The following is an 11,822-nucleotide window of genomic DNA, read 5'->3' as shown; positions in this document are numbered from 1 at the left end:
TTGGGTTTATAAATTCAGATTTAGGGTTTAGTATTTATGGCTTTGAGGTGGATTGGTTTAAGGTTTAGTATTTCAGTGTTGGAGGTTGGTTGTGATTCTGGTGGTTATAGTACTATACTATGTTGGTGAGATGAAATAGAACAGTTAAATTTATTATATTTTCGTATTTTAATTTATTAAAGATATTTTACATTTGGTTTGGGTTTATGAATTCGGGTTTTGGGTTTAGTATTTATGGATTTGAGGTGGGTTAGTTTAGGGTTTAGTATTTCAGTGTTGAAGGTTGGTTATGATTCTGGTAGTTTTAGTACTATACTACATTGGCGTGATGAAATAGAATAGTTAATTATATACTATTTTGTATTTTAATTTATTAAAGGTATTTTACATTGGGTTTGGGTTTATGAATTTGGGTCTAGGGGTTAGTATTTTTATGGTTTCGAGGTGGGTTGGTTTAAGGTCTAGTATTTCAGGATTAGAGATTGGCTGGGGTTGGAGGTTGGTTGTGATTCTAATTGTGTTTATAGTACTTGACTATGTTCGTGAAATGAAATAGAATATTTCCTTTTCCATCGTGTGTTGAATACAACTGTCATATATGTTTCGTATAATTAAGTGTCCTTAAAGAAACCACGTCTCTTATATTTGGAAGTGAAACTGGCAACCTGTTACGTGAAGGGATAGAACCGGGTTGATTGAGACCAAAAAGTCTGACATTAAATTATGACAAAATCAATGTTAGTTCTTTAATTTGTCTTTCAAATATGGCTATCTCGCCAATAAACCCAAAAAAGTTCTACAACTTTGTAAGTTGAATCCAATCAGTTAATGTTTTACGTACAAAAGACCATAACTTTGAGGAGTTCCCGCTGCGACGCTCTGGAGACCCTTATCTGCCACATGACTACTATCAGGCTGCATATATCAAGCTTGCCTGAAAGTTTTCTGTGGACTGGAAACCCCAAATTCTCACCGACATTGCTTAGGCTTTTAAAAATGTTGGCAATCTTGTATTAATCAACATTCGTTTGATTCATATGAGGATACTGAAAAGAATTGTCTAAAGCTATATTTTTCAAATATAAAGTAACGGTAGGCTAGATTAAAACAAAACCGAATCAAACCGTGTCTGAATCCTCGGTTAAGCGAATCCCAATCATCTGACGCATTCAGCAAAAAGGCAAAACTCTTGAATTAGAGCAAAATAATATCCGGAAGTGTTCGGGATTTTGAACCCGACGTGAATCGAACACGCAACCTTCTGATCTGGAGTCAGACGCGCTACCATTGCGCCACGGATCCAGATGCAAATAAAACTAACTTAAATATATATATCCCATTAAACTACATTTAATAATTGGTTCTTTGTTTTCTCTTCTCATCTCCGTGGTCCAAATTTATTCGATAAGAAGCTCACGTTTCAATTACTTCTGTTGGTTAATATATGAAATTTTAAATTTTCACATTTTTGAGTTATTACTTATTAAAGATCAAGTTCGTTAGTCTATATAATGCAACATATAACAATTAGTTTGACAACAATCCTATCATAACCAAAAGAAAGTTATATAACTAAAAAATTAGCTATCAAATCCAATCTCCAGAAACTATCTATAGTTCATTTCGAACCACCAAATATACCACAAAAAATCTATTAATTAATTAGTATGAGCTCTCTCTCTGTCTAGCTATCACTTCTGTAGCTATGAACAAGGGCGATTCTAGAAACAAACGTTGTTGAGGGCAAATTTTTTTTTATATATTTAAATTTTGGGTTGGGAACATTTCTATAGATTTTATAATAATTGTTGAAGAAAATAAAAATTAGATGGGGCACGAGACACGGTACGTTGATCTCTTGGTCCGCTCCTCGCTATGAATTGTATGTGTTTGAGTTTAATGTCAAATTTTTGTAAAAACTAACCTTCAACTTAAATATCTCTTATATATTAAAGCGCAAGTCGCCTGACAAATCATATTCTGCCACGTAAAGTGTTTACAAAATTTAAGAAAAAAGTAATTAAATAAAATAATGCCTAGGAGAAGACTTAAACCGTATAACAATTTTAACAAATAATCCAAAACCTTCGATTCTTCTTCTTTGCGCATGATCTTTTTCTTTTTCTTTTCCTTACTGTAACATCTCTCAGATTCCATAAACAAATATCAGAGAAGCTTTCAATCGATCAAAAGCAGATTCTTCCTCTTTGCCCATGCTCTTCTCTATTTCAAAATCGTAATTCATAACTGGAGTTGTGTTGATGTCTCGAGTCAGTGTTTAGATTACCAGTGATGCTATCTCCTTTCTTTGTACAGTTTCGTTGGCATCGGCGGAGCCAGTTTAAGTTAGGAAGGTTCAATAGTAGATCTTAATTGCTGGAGCTTTGACTAGAGCAAACATATTTTAGATGAAAAGGAGAAAGGAAGAAAAGAAAGATAAAACAAACACAAATGCAGAAGAAGTTTAAACCAAAAAAAAAAAAATGCAGAAGAAGAGCTTTTGATAAAAGGTAAACTGTTTTCCATTATTTCACTACGAAAAGATCATATTTTTGAACTTTTTCCAATTGTACTAATATGTTTTACATTAAAAGGTAGATTGAAAAAAATCCTTCAACATACTATAGTGAGCAATTTGATAGTTTTTCTCTATTGTTTAATCTTTCAGATATTAAGAAAGAAAATTGGTTTACCTACGGTTGTATGGGCGAGATTAACATAAGCGTTAAGATGGAAAACTCAGTATTGTCATGGGGATGATCGGATCATGGGAGACAAAATTGACAGAGGTATTAGCAGCTACATGTTTATATTACTGTAGTTTTTTCAATACACATTGTTTTCTTTCAAATATTTGATATATCAAAACAACATGAAAATATTTTTCAATCTACTGCATCCCTCTTGACTGCAAGAACTAATAGGCAGGCAGACAATCGAATTCATGGACGATTTTAATATTTTCTAAGGTAATTTTTTGAAGTATTTCTCGATATATATAATTTTATAAAATGTTTGAAAAAACTGAAATTTGGATTTTTTGTGTGTTCTTCAATAAGGTGCAACTATCCATACTATCCAATTATATTTTATTTGTATGAAAAAATATTCCCATGCGAAGCATGGAGTTCATATTAGTAGTAAATATTTCAATCAAATAATAAAGCACGAGTGAACTTTATTTTTCATTAAATCGACCTTTTATAAAGAATAAATCTAAGGGGATGTTATTCAATAGTATAAGTAGATTTAAAGTTTTTTCTTTATGTTTTGTAATTTGTTGTTATTGATTTAGGTGATGATTGTTTTGCTAGTTTTTATATTTTGAATTTTGTTTTTTATATTTTGGCTTTTAGTTTTTAGTTTTGATTTTGTAGTAGATTTTTGTTTTTTTGTTTTAAAACTCAAATGGCTGTTTTAGATTTAGCTTTAATTTTTGGTGTTTAAAATTAATAAAATAAAAATATTTTTAATAGTAAAATGCTTATTCTGAAAAAATAAAAAATGAAATGCTGTCATCAAAATTTTGTTATGATTACCATAGATTTAAAATCTTACGTCTTAGGGTTGATCAGTTATATGTAAAATGCTTCTCATGGGGTTTTTATTATCAGGCTATCAGCTATTAATATGTGTTGATTAGTTGAAAAACTTAAGTAGGTTGGATCATGAGCTTTTAATTTGTATTAAAATAAATGTAAATTTTTGTAAGCAACAAAACTATAAAAAGTCGAATTTTTATATTTGATTTTAGATTTGTTTTGTTTCTAAATTCTAATTTTTTTTTTAGATTTATATATCTAAAATTTGATTATTGTTTTCTTTTAGTTTTATGTATCTTTAAGAAGTTTAACCCGATATTTATATGGTAGAATCTGCTTACGGATTAGTTATATGTTCTTTACACAGTGTAGAAGCTGTATTCTACGGGAAAGAATAATCATATTTCCGAAAACCCAGTTACAAAATATTGTAAAATTTTTTAACAATCTTTTTACTTTTCTAAAATGTGTACCTGCGATTTTCTTGTCAAAAAAAATTTGTAATAAGCACTTATTTTTATCAAAACATGATGTTTATAGTTTTCTTATGATTTTCACAAACTCTTCTTCTATGATGAATATCTTGAAGATTTTCTTGTTTTGATTCTGTTTTTATATCGAAAATTTATTTTAAATTTTTATTTCTTTTTATTTGTAATACATTTTTAATATTTAAACATATTTAACCTACTATAGGGACAAACTAAGGTTGACTTTATATTGTCTCGACAAAAAGTGTGTTTTTCATCTATTCTGGTAAATTTTCCAATTTAAAATTTTGGATATGCATTAGATATTTTACAGACACATGTTAATTTTTAAATGCTTTATATATATATATATATATATATATATTTGTTTTTTTGTTTTTTTGTTTTTTTGTTTTTTTTCATCAAACTGATTTTTTATTTAAAATATTTATTTAAAATATATATAGCCAGACTTGTATTCTCATAAATCATGTATAATTATAGAATCGTCTGTAATATTTTTATAGTTTGTAATAATATAAGTATTAGGAGTTTTTCCCGCACATGCGGGCATATTTATTTAATAAATATTTATTAATAAATATACTATTAGTTTAAAGATGAAAAATTAAATAAAATATTATATTTATACTATTTTATGAATGTTTCAATTTCTTAATTTTATTGATATTAAAGCATTATTTTGGATAACAACATTAATATCTTGTATTTTAAAATATGTTTTTATCTTGAACACATTTTTATTATATAAGATTTATAAACAATGATATATTTAAATAAACAAATATATAATTGTTAATATAAAGTGATGTTATTAAACCAAATTCTAAGAATTAGCAAAAACTACAATATCTCAAAATAAATCAAAAGCACAAAAATGTTAAACCAAACTCAGCTTTAGGGGGTTATTGGAACATGAATTTATGTGGAATTTGATGATTTTAATAGTTGAGAGAATTTTACAAGTTAACTAGATTTAACAAATTTTGTCAAATACTTTACGTAGATTTTCATTAATAGAATTCTATTGATTGTTATTAACTTTTAAAGTAAGAAATTAATTGTGGTAGAAAAAAAAAAGGAAAGAAAATCATTTCAATTAAGACAATTCTTAAACAACTTTTAAAAAAGTTTTTGTCACAAAAAGATCTCAACAAAAAAAAAATGACCAAAAAATTTAATTTCTACTTCTTACTTTATAGATATATAAATAATAAAAAATATTTTTTATATAAGAATATTGATATATGTATGATTAATTAATTATATTGTAAAATACTTCCTATAAATTAATTATGTTGACAAACAAAACATTAATATGTAATGTATAAAATAAGAACATTTCTTATCTATTGTTGTTTTATTTCTTAATGCTATAATAGAGAATAACAAGCTATAGTCAATCCATAGTTTTTTTACTTTAAAATAGGGATTACTATTTTCCTATAAAATAATATTTCTTAATTGTAAATCATAGTTTGTTATTTTCAAATCGTCTTTTAACCTTCAAACTTTAATAATTATAACTAAGACAAATATTTTGGAAAATACAGTTTTTATAAAAATAATAGAATCACATTTTTATTTACATAATAGTCTTTTAAGGAAATTTTAATTTTAAAAAAGTTATAATTCTTTGAAACTCTTGAAAATTAAAAGTAAATAAAGTAAATTTTAAATTTTCATAAATATAAGGTACTTGTTGTAAATATATATATATATATTGAAAGTATTCATTTTTGAAAGTTATTCTTGCAACCGGATGATAATTGATAACAATAAATATTTAATAAATATAAAAACAAAGAAATATTAAATTTTTAACTTAAATAACAAATACAAGTTATTCTTGCAAATGAATGATAAGAATAAAAATGAAAATATCAGAAAAATCAGGTTAACAAAAAAATATAAATCAAACTTATTGCTATTTTTTATATACTTCTTTTTAGTATTTTAATACTAAAATAAATTTAATAATTTTTGAAAATATGCCATGACATATTATGTTTACAAACAAATATAAATCAAATTTTTTTATTTTGTATAAAACTATTTATAATATTTTAATATAATGATAAATCTAATTATGATATGTGTATATATAATACTAATTATAAAAATAAATAAATAAGAAATAAAGATGTAGATAAAAACAAAATAAATACATGGAATTATCTTCTTTTTCGAAATTTTTTTCCATTTATTTTTGAGATATTTTTATAATATTAGATTGTAATCAGTTAAATAATGAATTATATAATATAATTTATTTATTAGATATTAAAACTTTGATTAGTCAAATTAAAATTGTTTAATGACTCATCCTAAAATCAAGAAGAACATGACAAATAAACAAATTCAGTTCTCAAATAATAATATAGATAGATACATCGTTAAAAAAAAACTAAATTACAAAATATTAATATTAAATATTAATTTGCTTAGGATCCTATTGGAAAAATTCCATCAAGATTAAACAACAAGCAATAAAGATAGCAACGCCGCCGTTATATAAATCGGCGACACTTAAAAATATCGTACCCTAGTTTGCAACTTCGGAAAAAAAATGACTACGATGTCTGATCTTCCACTAGATTTGACAAAAGAGATATTCTCTAGGGTTCCATTGACATCCCTAAGCTCAGTGCGATCCACTTGCAAAAGTTGGAACTCTATCTCTAAGTCTCAGGTTTTATGCGAATCAGCCGCAGGAAGGAAGCAGTTTCTAGGGTTCATGATGAAGGATTTTAGTGTTTGCTCGATGAAGTTTGATCTCCAAGGAATCCAAAACGAAGCAGACTTCGTTAACCCATCTATAAAGCAAGTAAGTGTACTTGACCAAGTAAAGATATCTCAAATCTTTCAGTGTGAAGGCTTACTTCTGTGCGTCACCAGAGACAAGTCAAGGCTCTTGGTATGGAATCCTTATTTGGGGCAAACTAGGTGGATTCAACCAAGAAACACTTTCCTAAGTGGAGACCAATATGCTCTTGGATATGACAAGAACCGTAAACACAAAATCTTGAGGATTTTAGGTGACTATAAAAGCGGTTCCATGGTTCTTGGGTATGAAATCTTCGATTTGAGCGCTAATACATGGAAGGTTTCTAATGACAATCAAGACTGGCGGATAGATCATTATCAACGTGGTGTGTCTTTGAAAGGACATACTTATTTTTTGGCAAAAGAGAAAATAAGAATAGGTGGAACAAACAATAATATAGATTGTATACTCTCTTTTGATTTTACAACAGAGAGATTTCGTAAACTGCTGCCCCTGCCGTTTAAATCTTATTATTCAGATAAATTGGTGTTATCTTGTGTCAGAGAAGAGCAGCTCGCTGTATTACATTACAGCTGGGTGATGGGTCAAGCATTGGAGATTTGGGTCACGAAAAAAATTGATCCTGGTGAGGTTTCGTGGAGCAAGTTCTTGAGATTAACCTCTTGGTGTATGGGTGATATTCTACCTGGGAGTTTCTTCATTGATGAAGAAAAGAAAGTTGTTGTTGTTGTCTATGAAATACGGATCTTGACCGGTCGCAACCAAAGTGCCCACATACTTGGACCAGATGGATACTTCAAATCTGTGAATATTGGAGAGACTCGGTATATTGGGAGACGTATCAAGCATGGATATATGATCAGTGAATTATGTGGTCCACTTGTGTGCTCTTCTTATGTTCCAAGCTCAGTGCAACTACAAACCAACCAACCGGTAAAATCAGAAGAAGGTGAAAATTAATTAGTTCTATGTACAATACTTAATTTGCATCAAACATGCATCTTCGGAAAACTATTAATTTGTGTGTTTGCTATATATCATCTAATAAATAATTCGGCTTTTGAACGTTTTAGCCTCTTTGTTCATGTCACTTGGATATGTAATCAAACTTGGCCATTAACTTAAATTATACTAGTTGTTAGATGTGATCAGTGCAAGAGTTCATGTGGAAGTAGGAGATATTCATGATCTGATTTGGTCAAGACTGGTTTTCTTGACCTGGATAGAAATTATAGTCTTCCTTTTTCGGGAACGTAACTCTTCAAAATTAGTTATTCATGATTTTTTTCTTTTACTTTTTTTCTTTTTATTGGTGTGGTAAATGAAAAATTAGTTACATCAATTATCAACTTTTTATTTTGAAACGAAAGATTTATAGATTGCGTAACTCTCTTTAAGCAAGATTTTGTTGCCCTTAATCATTGTTGGGGGTTTGACAAAAAAAAAAAAAAATCATTGTTGGATAGAGACATAGAGTTCTCTTGATTGGGAGTAGCAAGTTTAATAAGAATCTAATTCTAGTGTCGTTCGCTTTTCAATATGTGAAATGCAGATTGTATTATAAACTATAAGCTCGTAGGCACTATCTTTTCCCTCCGCGTAGTATCGAGGAATATAACGATCATGCTAGAGCAGCAGCACGATTTGAAGCATTTGACTTTTTTTTCTTATCTAGACCTACGTTATTTCCTCATATATCAGTTTGAATGGTTTTCTTCACTTACATAGTTTATAGTCTTCATCTTTCCACAGAACCCTTCAAAAATTAGTCATTCATGATGTTTTTCTCTCTTTATTGATGTGGTAAAGAAAGATTAGTAGTTATGTTAATACTATTATCAAGATTTTGTTGCCCTTAATCTTTGTTCGATAGAGTTCTCTTGATTGGGAGTACCAATGCAGATCAGGTTACACTTTTTCATTCGACCTCACTATCTTAAATTTCCATAGTATTTCCTATTGGATGTACAGCTATAAGCTCTAGCCTACTTTCAATGACATATGTTAAAATTTAAGTGCTTTAATTTTATTTTAATCAATATTTAAAATTAAATTAGCTTAGAATCCTATAAGAAAATGGGGTTTTTGCCAAAACTAACCCACAACTTGATTTTAATCCCAAACCTATACCCAAACTTGAATCAAATGCAAAACTAACCTAAAAGCCTAGTGAAATTACAGCTCAGCCCCTTGTGACCAAACAAAAAAGCAGAAGCCATTTTTACGAATATAGCCCCAGTAAATCGTCTGAGTCGTCTGAGATGTTGGAAGTCGTCTGGACGACTGAAGTGTAAGTCGTCTGGTACCAGTTTATTTTAAAAATAATTTATAAATCTTGTAAAAAAATATTTTGATACGTAAAAAATAAAAATCAAGTAATTATAAACAGTTTTAACTGATATAAATTAAGATATGATAAAATTGATTTGTTTTGAAGATAGATGAGTGGAAGTAGTGAATCATGAAATACTTTAGTTTAGGAGTTTGGCAAACATATGTTGTAGTATTGTATGTATTGTTAGGGTTAGATTTTGGAAAACTAAAATGTTTTTTTCAAAAATTAGTTTTCACTTATATATGTTTATTTCTGTGTATAGTAAACACTTTTCAAGTTTGATTTGGTTTTATGAAGTGTTTAATTAGATAATTAAGTTTAGGGGTTATGTTTAGGGTGTGGACGACTTATATTTCAGTCGTCTGTTGAATAATTTACCCGGACGATGTATATTTCAGTCGTCCAGACGACTTACTTGTAAGTCGTCTGGAAAGTCTTCTATTTTAGTTTCCCGCTAAAAATATTTAATTTCCCGCTAAAAATATTAAACTCTTCTGGACGACTTACATGTAAGTCGTCTGTTTTAATTTCTTCACCAGACGACTGAAATGTAAGTCGTCCAGGAAGTCGTCTGAGTCAAAAATATTTAACCTAATTGGATTTTTTGTCTACCTATATAAAGAAAAATTTACACATTCTCTCTCCTCCTCTCAAATGGCTGCAACAAAAATGTAATGTTCATCATTCTAAAACTCTCCAACCTCTCTCTAATCTCTTTGACTTGAAAACACCAAACTTTATATGAATTTTTCAGTTTTGTCTCATGTATTTCTTACTAATCTATCTCTTTTGCAGGTTTTTAATCAAATGGTACTCATCTTCCACTAATTTAGAGGTAGATCTATTAATTTTAGATATGTATTTTTGTGTGTTCTATAAATGTAGATTTATCTAATCTTCCACTCATTTTCTCTATTTTTAAGTCATTTGAACGTTTTTGGATATGCAGATTTTTCTGATCTGGATTTGATGTGCAGGTTTTTCAGATCTGGAAGACTTCTGGGACGACTTACCTGTTAGTCGTCTGGAAGTCGTCTGGAAGTCGTCTGGAAGTCGTCTGGACTTCTTGGAAGTCTTCTGACAAAGTCGTCTGGACTTCCAGGAAGTCGTCTGGACTTCCAGGAAGTCGTCTGGACTTCCAGGAAGTCGTCTGGACTTCTAGGAAGTCGTCTGGATTTTTCTGAGCGTTTTGGTAAGTTCTTATGTCTGATTTTTCTTCATTTGGTAACTTCTTGTTGTATAAAGTTCTTACTTTTTTCCCAAACTAAAACTCTCCAAACCCACTCTAATCTCTTTGACTTGAAAACACCAAACTTTATATGAATTTTTCAATTTTGTCTCATGTCTTTCTTACTAATCTATTTTTTTTTTGCAGGTTTTTAATTAGATGGTACTCATCTTCCACTAATTTGAAGGTAGATCTATTATTTTTAGATATATATTTTTGTGTGTTCTGTAAAGGTAGATTTATCTAATCTTCCACTCATTTTTTCTGTTTTTAAGCCATTTGAACGTTTTTGAATATGCAGGTTTTTCAGATCTGGATTTAATATGCAGGTTTTTTCAGATCTGGAAGACTTCTGGGACGACTTACTTGTTAGTCGTCTGGAAGACTTCTGGGACGACTTACTTGTTAGTCGTCTGGAAGTCGTCTGGAAGTCGTCTGGAAGTCGTCTGGACTTCCTGTAAAGTCGTCTGGAAGTCGTCTGGAAGTCGTCTGGACTTCCTGTAAAGTCGTTTGGAAGTCGTCTGAACTCCCTAAAAGTTTTCTGGCAAAGTCGTCTGAACTTCCTGGAAGTCGTCTGAACTTCTTAGAAGTCGTCTGGACTTCTTAAAAGTTGTCTGGACTTCTTAAAAGTTGTCTGGTCTTGTCTACTCAAGTGGAACCCAAGCTTGTCTTTGTAGATGAATGATCTATAATAGTTTTGTTTGTGGTCTGTTTTGTGAATTGCATGTATACTCTTTTAGTTGTGAATTTTTTGTAAAATCAGTAATAATGTTTTCCAAAATGTATTAAATGTGCTAACAATGTGTTTACACATTTACAAATCAATGAAATAATAGACTTCAGTAACCTTTTTCTTATCTTTGGATCTCTCATATGCAATAATAAACTCCAATAGCCTTTTTCTCATCATAATAAACAAGAATCTTGGTAAGAGATGGAAACAAACAATAGTAACTAGTCAAAGCATATCATATTTTTTATAAGTTTGCATTGAAAAACTTAGTCAAATTTAGTAAAACAAAGGGAGAGAACATATTTTGTAAATATGAGTTTTACATATCTTGAAGTTACTTATCACTCTTAAAAATACAAGTTATTCAAAAAATAATGTAGAAGACTTAAAAACTAGTGGAGAAGACGCGGACGACTTCAATCTAAGTTGTCTAGACGACTAAACTATATGTCGTCTGGTCAACGCAGAGGTTATTTTTGCAATTGACTTTGAAATCTGTTATTTCGGACGACTGAAAGTTAAGTCGTCTACTATTGTTTGGTTAAAAAAAACTCCAAAAAAGCTAGACGACTTACATTTCAGTCGTCAGAGGTTAGTTTTGCATTTGACTGGATTATTTCAGAAGTTTGACTTTTTGGACGACTTACATTTCAGTCGTCTAGTGAAAATTAAAATAATAATATTTTTTTAAAAGTAGACGACTTA

At 29.4% G+C, this 11,822-nt stretch overlaps 1 protein-coding gene and 1 non-coding gene across 2 annotated transcripts; one reads left to right on the top strand and one right to left on the bottom strand.

The window, feature by feature from the left end:
- Positions 1-1,230: 1,230 nt before the first annotated feature.
- TRNAW-CCA lies at positions 1,231-1,302 on the bottom strand. Its single transcript has one exon. It is a non-coding gene; the product is annotated as a tRNA-Trp (tRNA).
- Positions 1,303-6,240: 4,938 nt separating this feature from the next.
- On the top strand, positions 6,241-8,962 carry LOC106350930 (F-box/kelch-repeat protein At3g13680). Its single transcript, XM_022692002.2, has one exon. It carries the CDS (start codon positions 6,603-6,605, stop codon positions 7,779-7,781), a length of 1,179 nt encoding a protein of 392 aa, XP_022547723.2. The 5' UTR covers positions 6,241-6,602; the 3' UTR covers positions 7,782-8,962.
- The last annotated feature ends 2,860 nt before the right edge of the window (positions 8,963-11,822 follow it).

The sequence above is a fragment of the Brassica napus genome, chromosome A1, assembly GCF_020379485.1.
Source record: "Brassica napus cultivar Da-Ae chromosome A1, Da-Ae, whole genome shotgun sequence".
NCBI lineage: Eukaryota > Viridiplantae > Streptophyta > Magnoliopsida > Brassicales > Brassicaceae > Brassica > Brassica napus.
The sequence above is the reverse complement of the archived record's forward strand: the minus strand, read 5'-3'. Positions and strand labels throughout refer to the sequence as shown.

What these genes read in the sequence shown, in the direction of transcription:
- LOC106350930 (XM_022692002.2), top strand. Translation starts at nt 6,603, where the DNA reads ATGACTACGATGTCTGATCTTCCACTAGATTTGACAAAAGAGATATTC.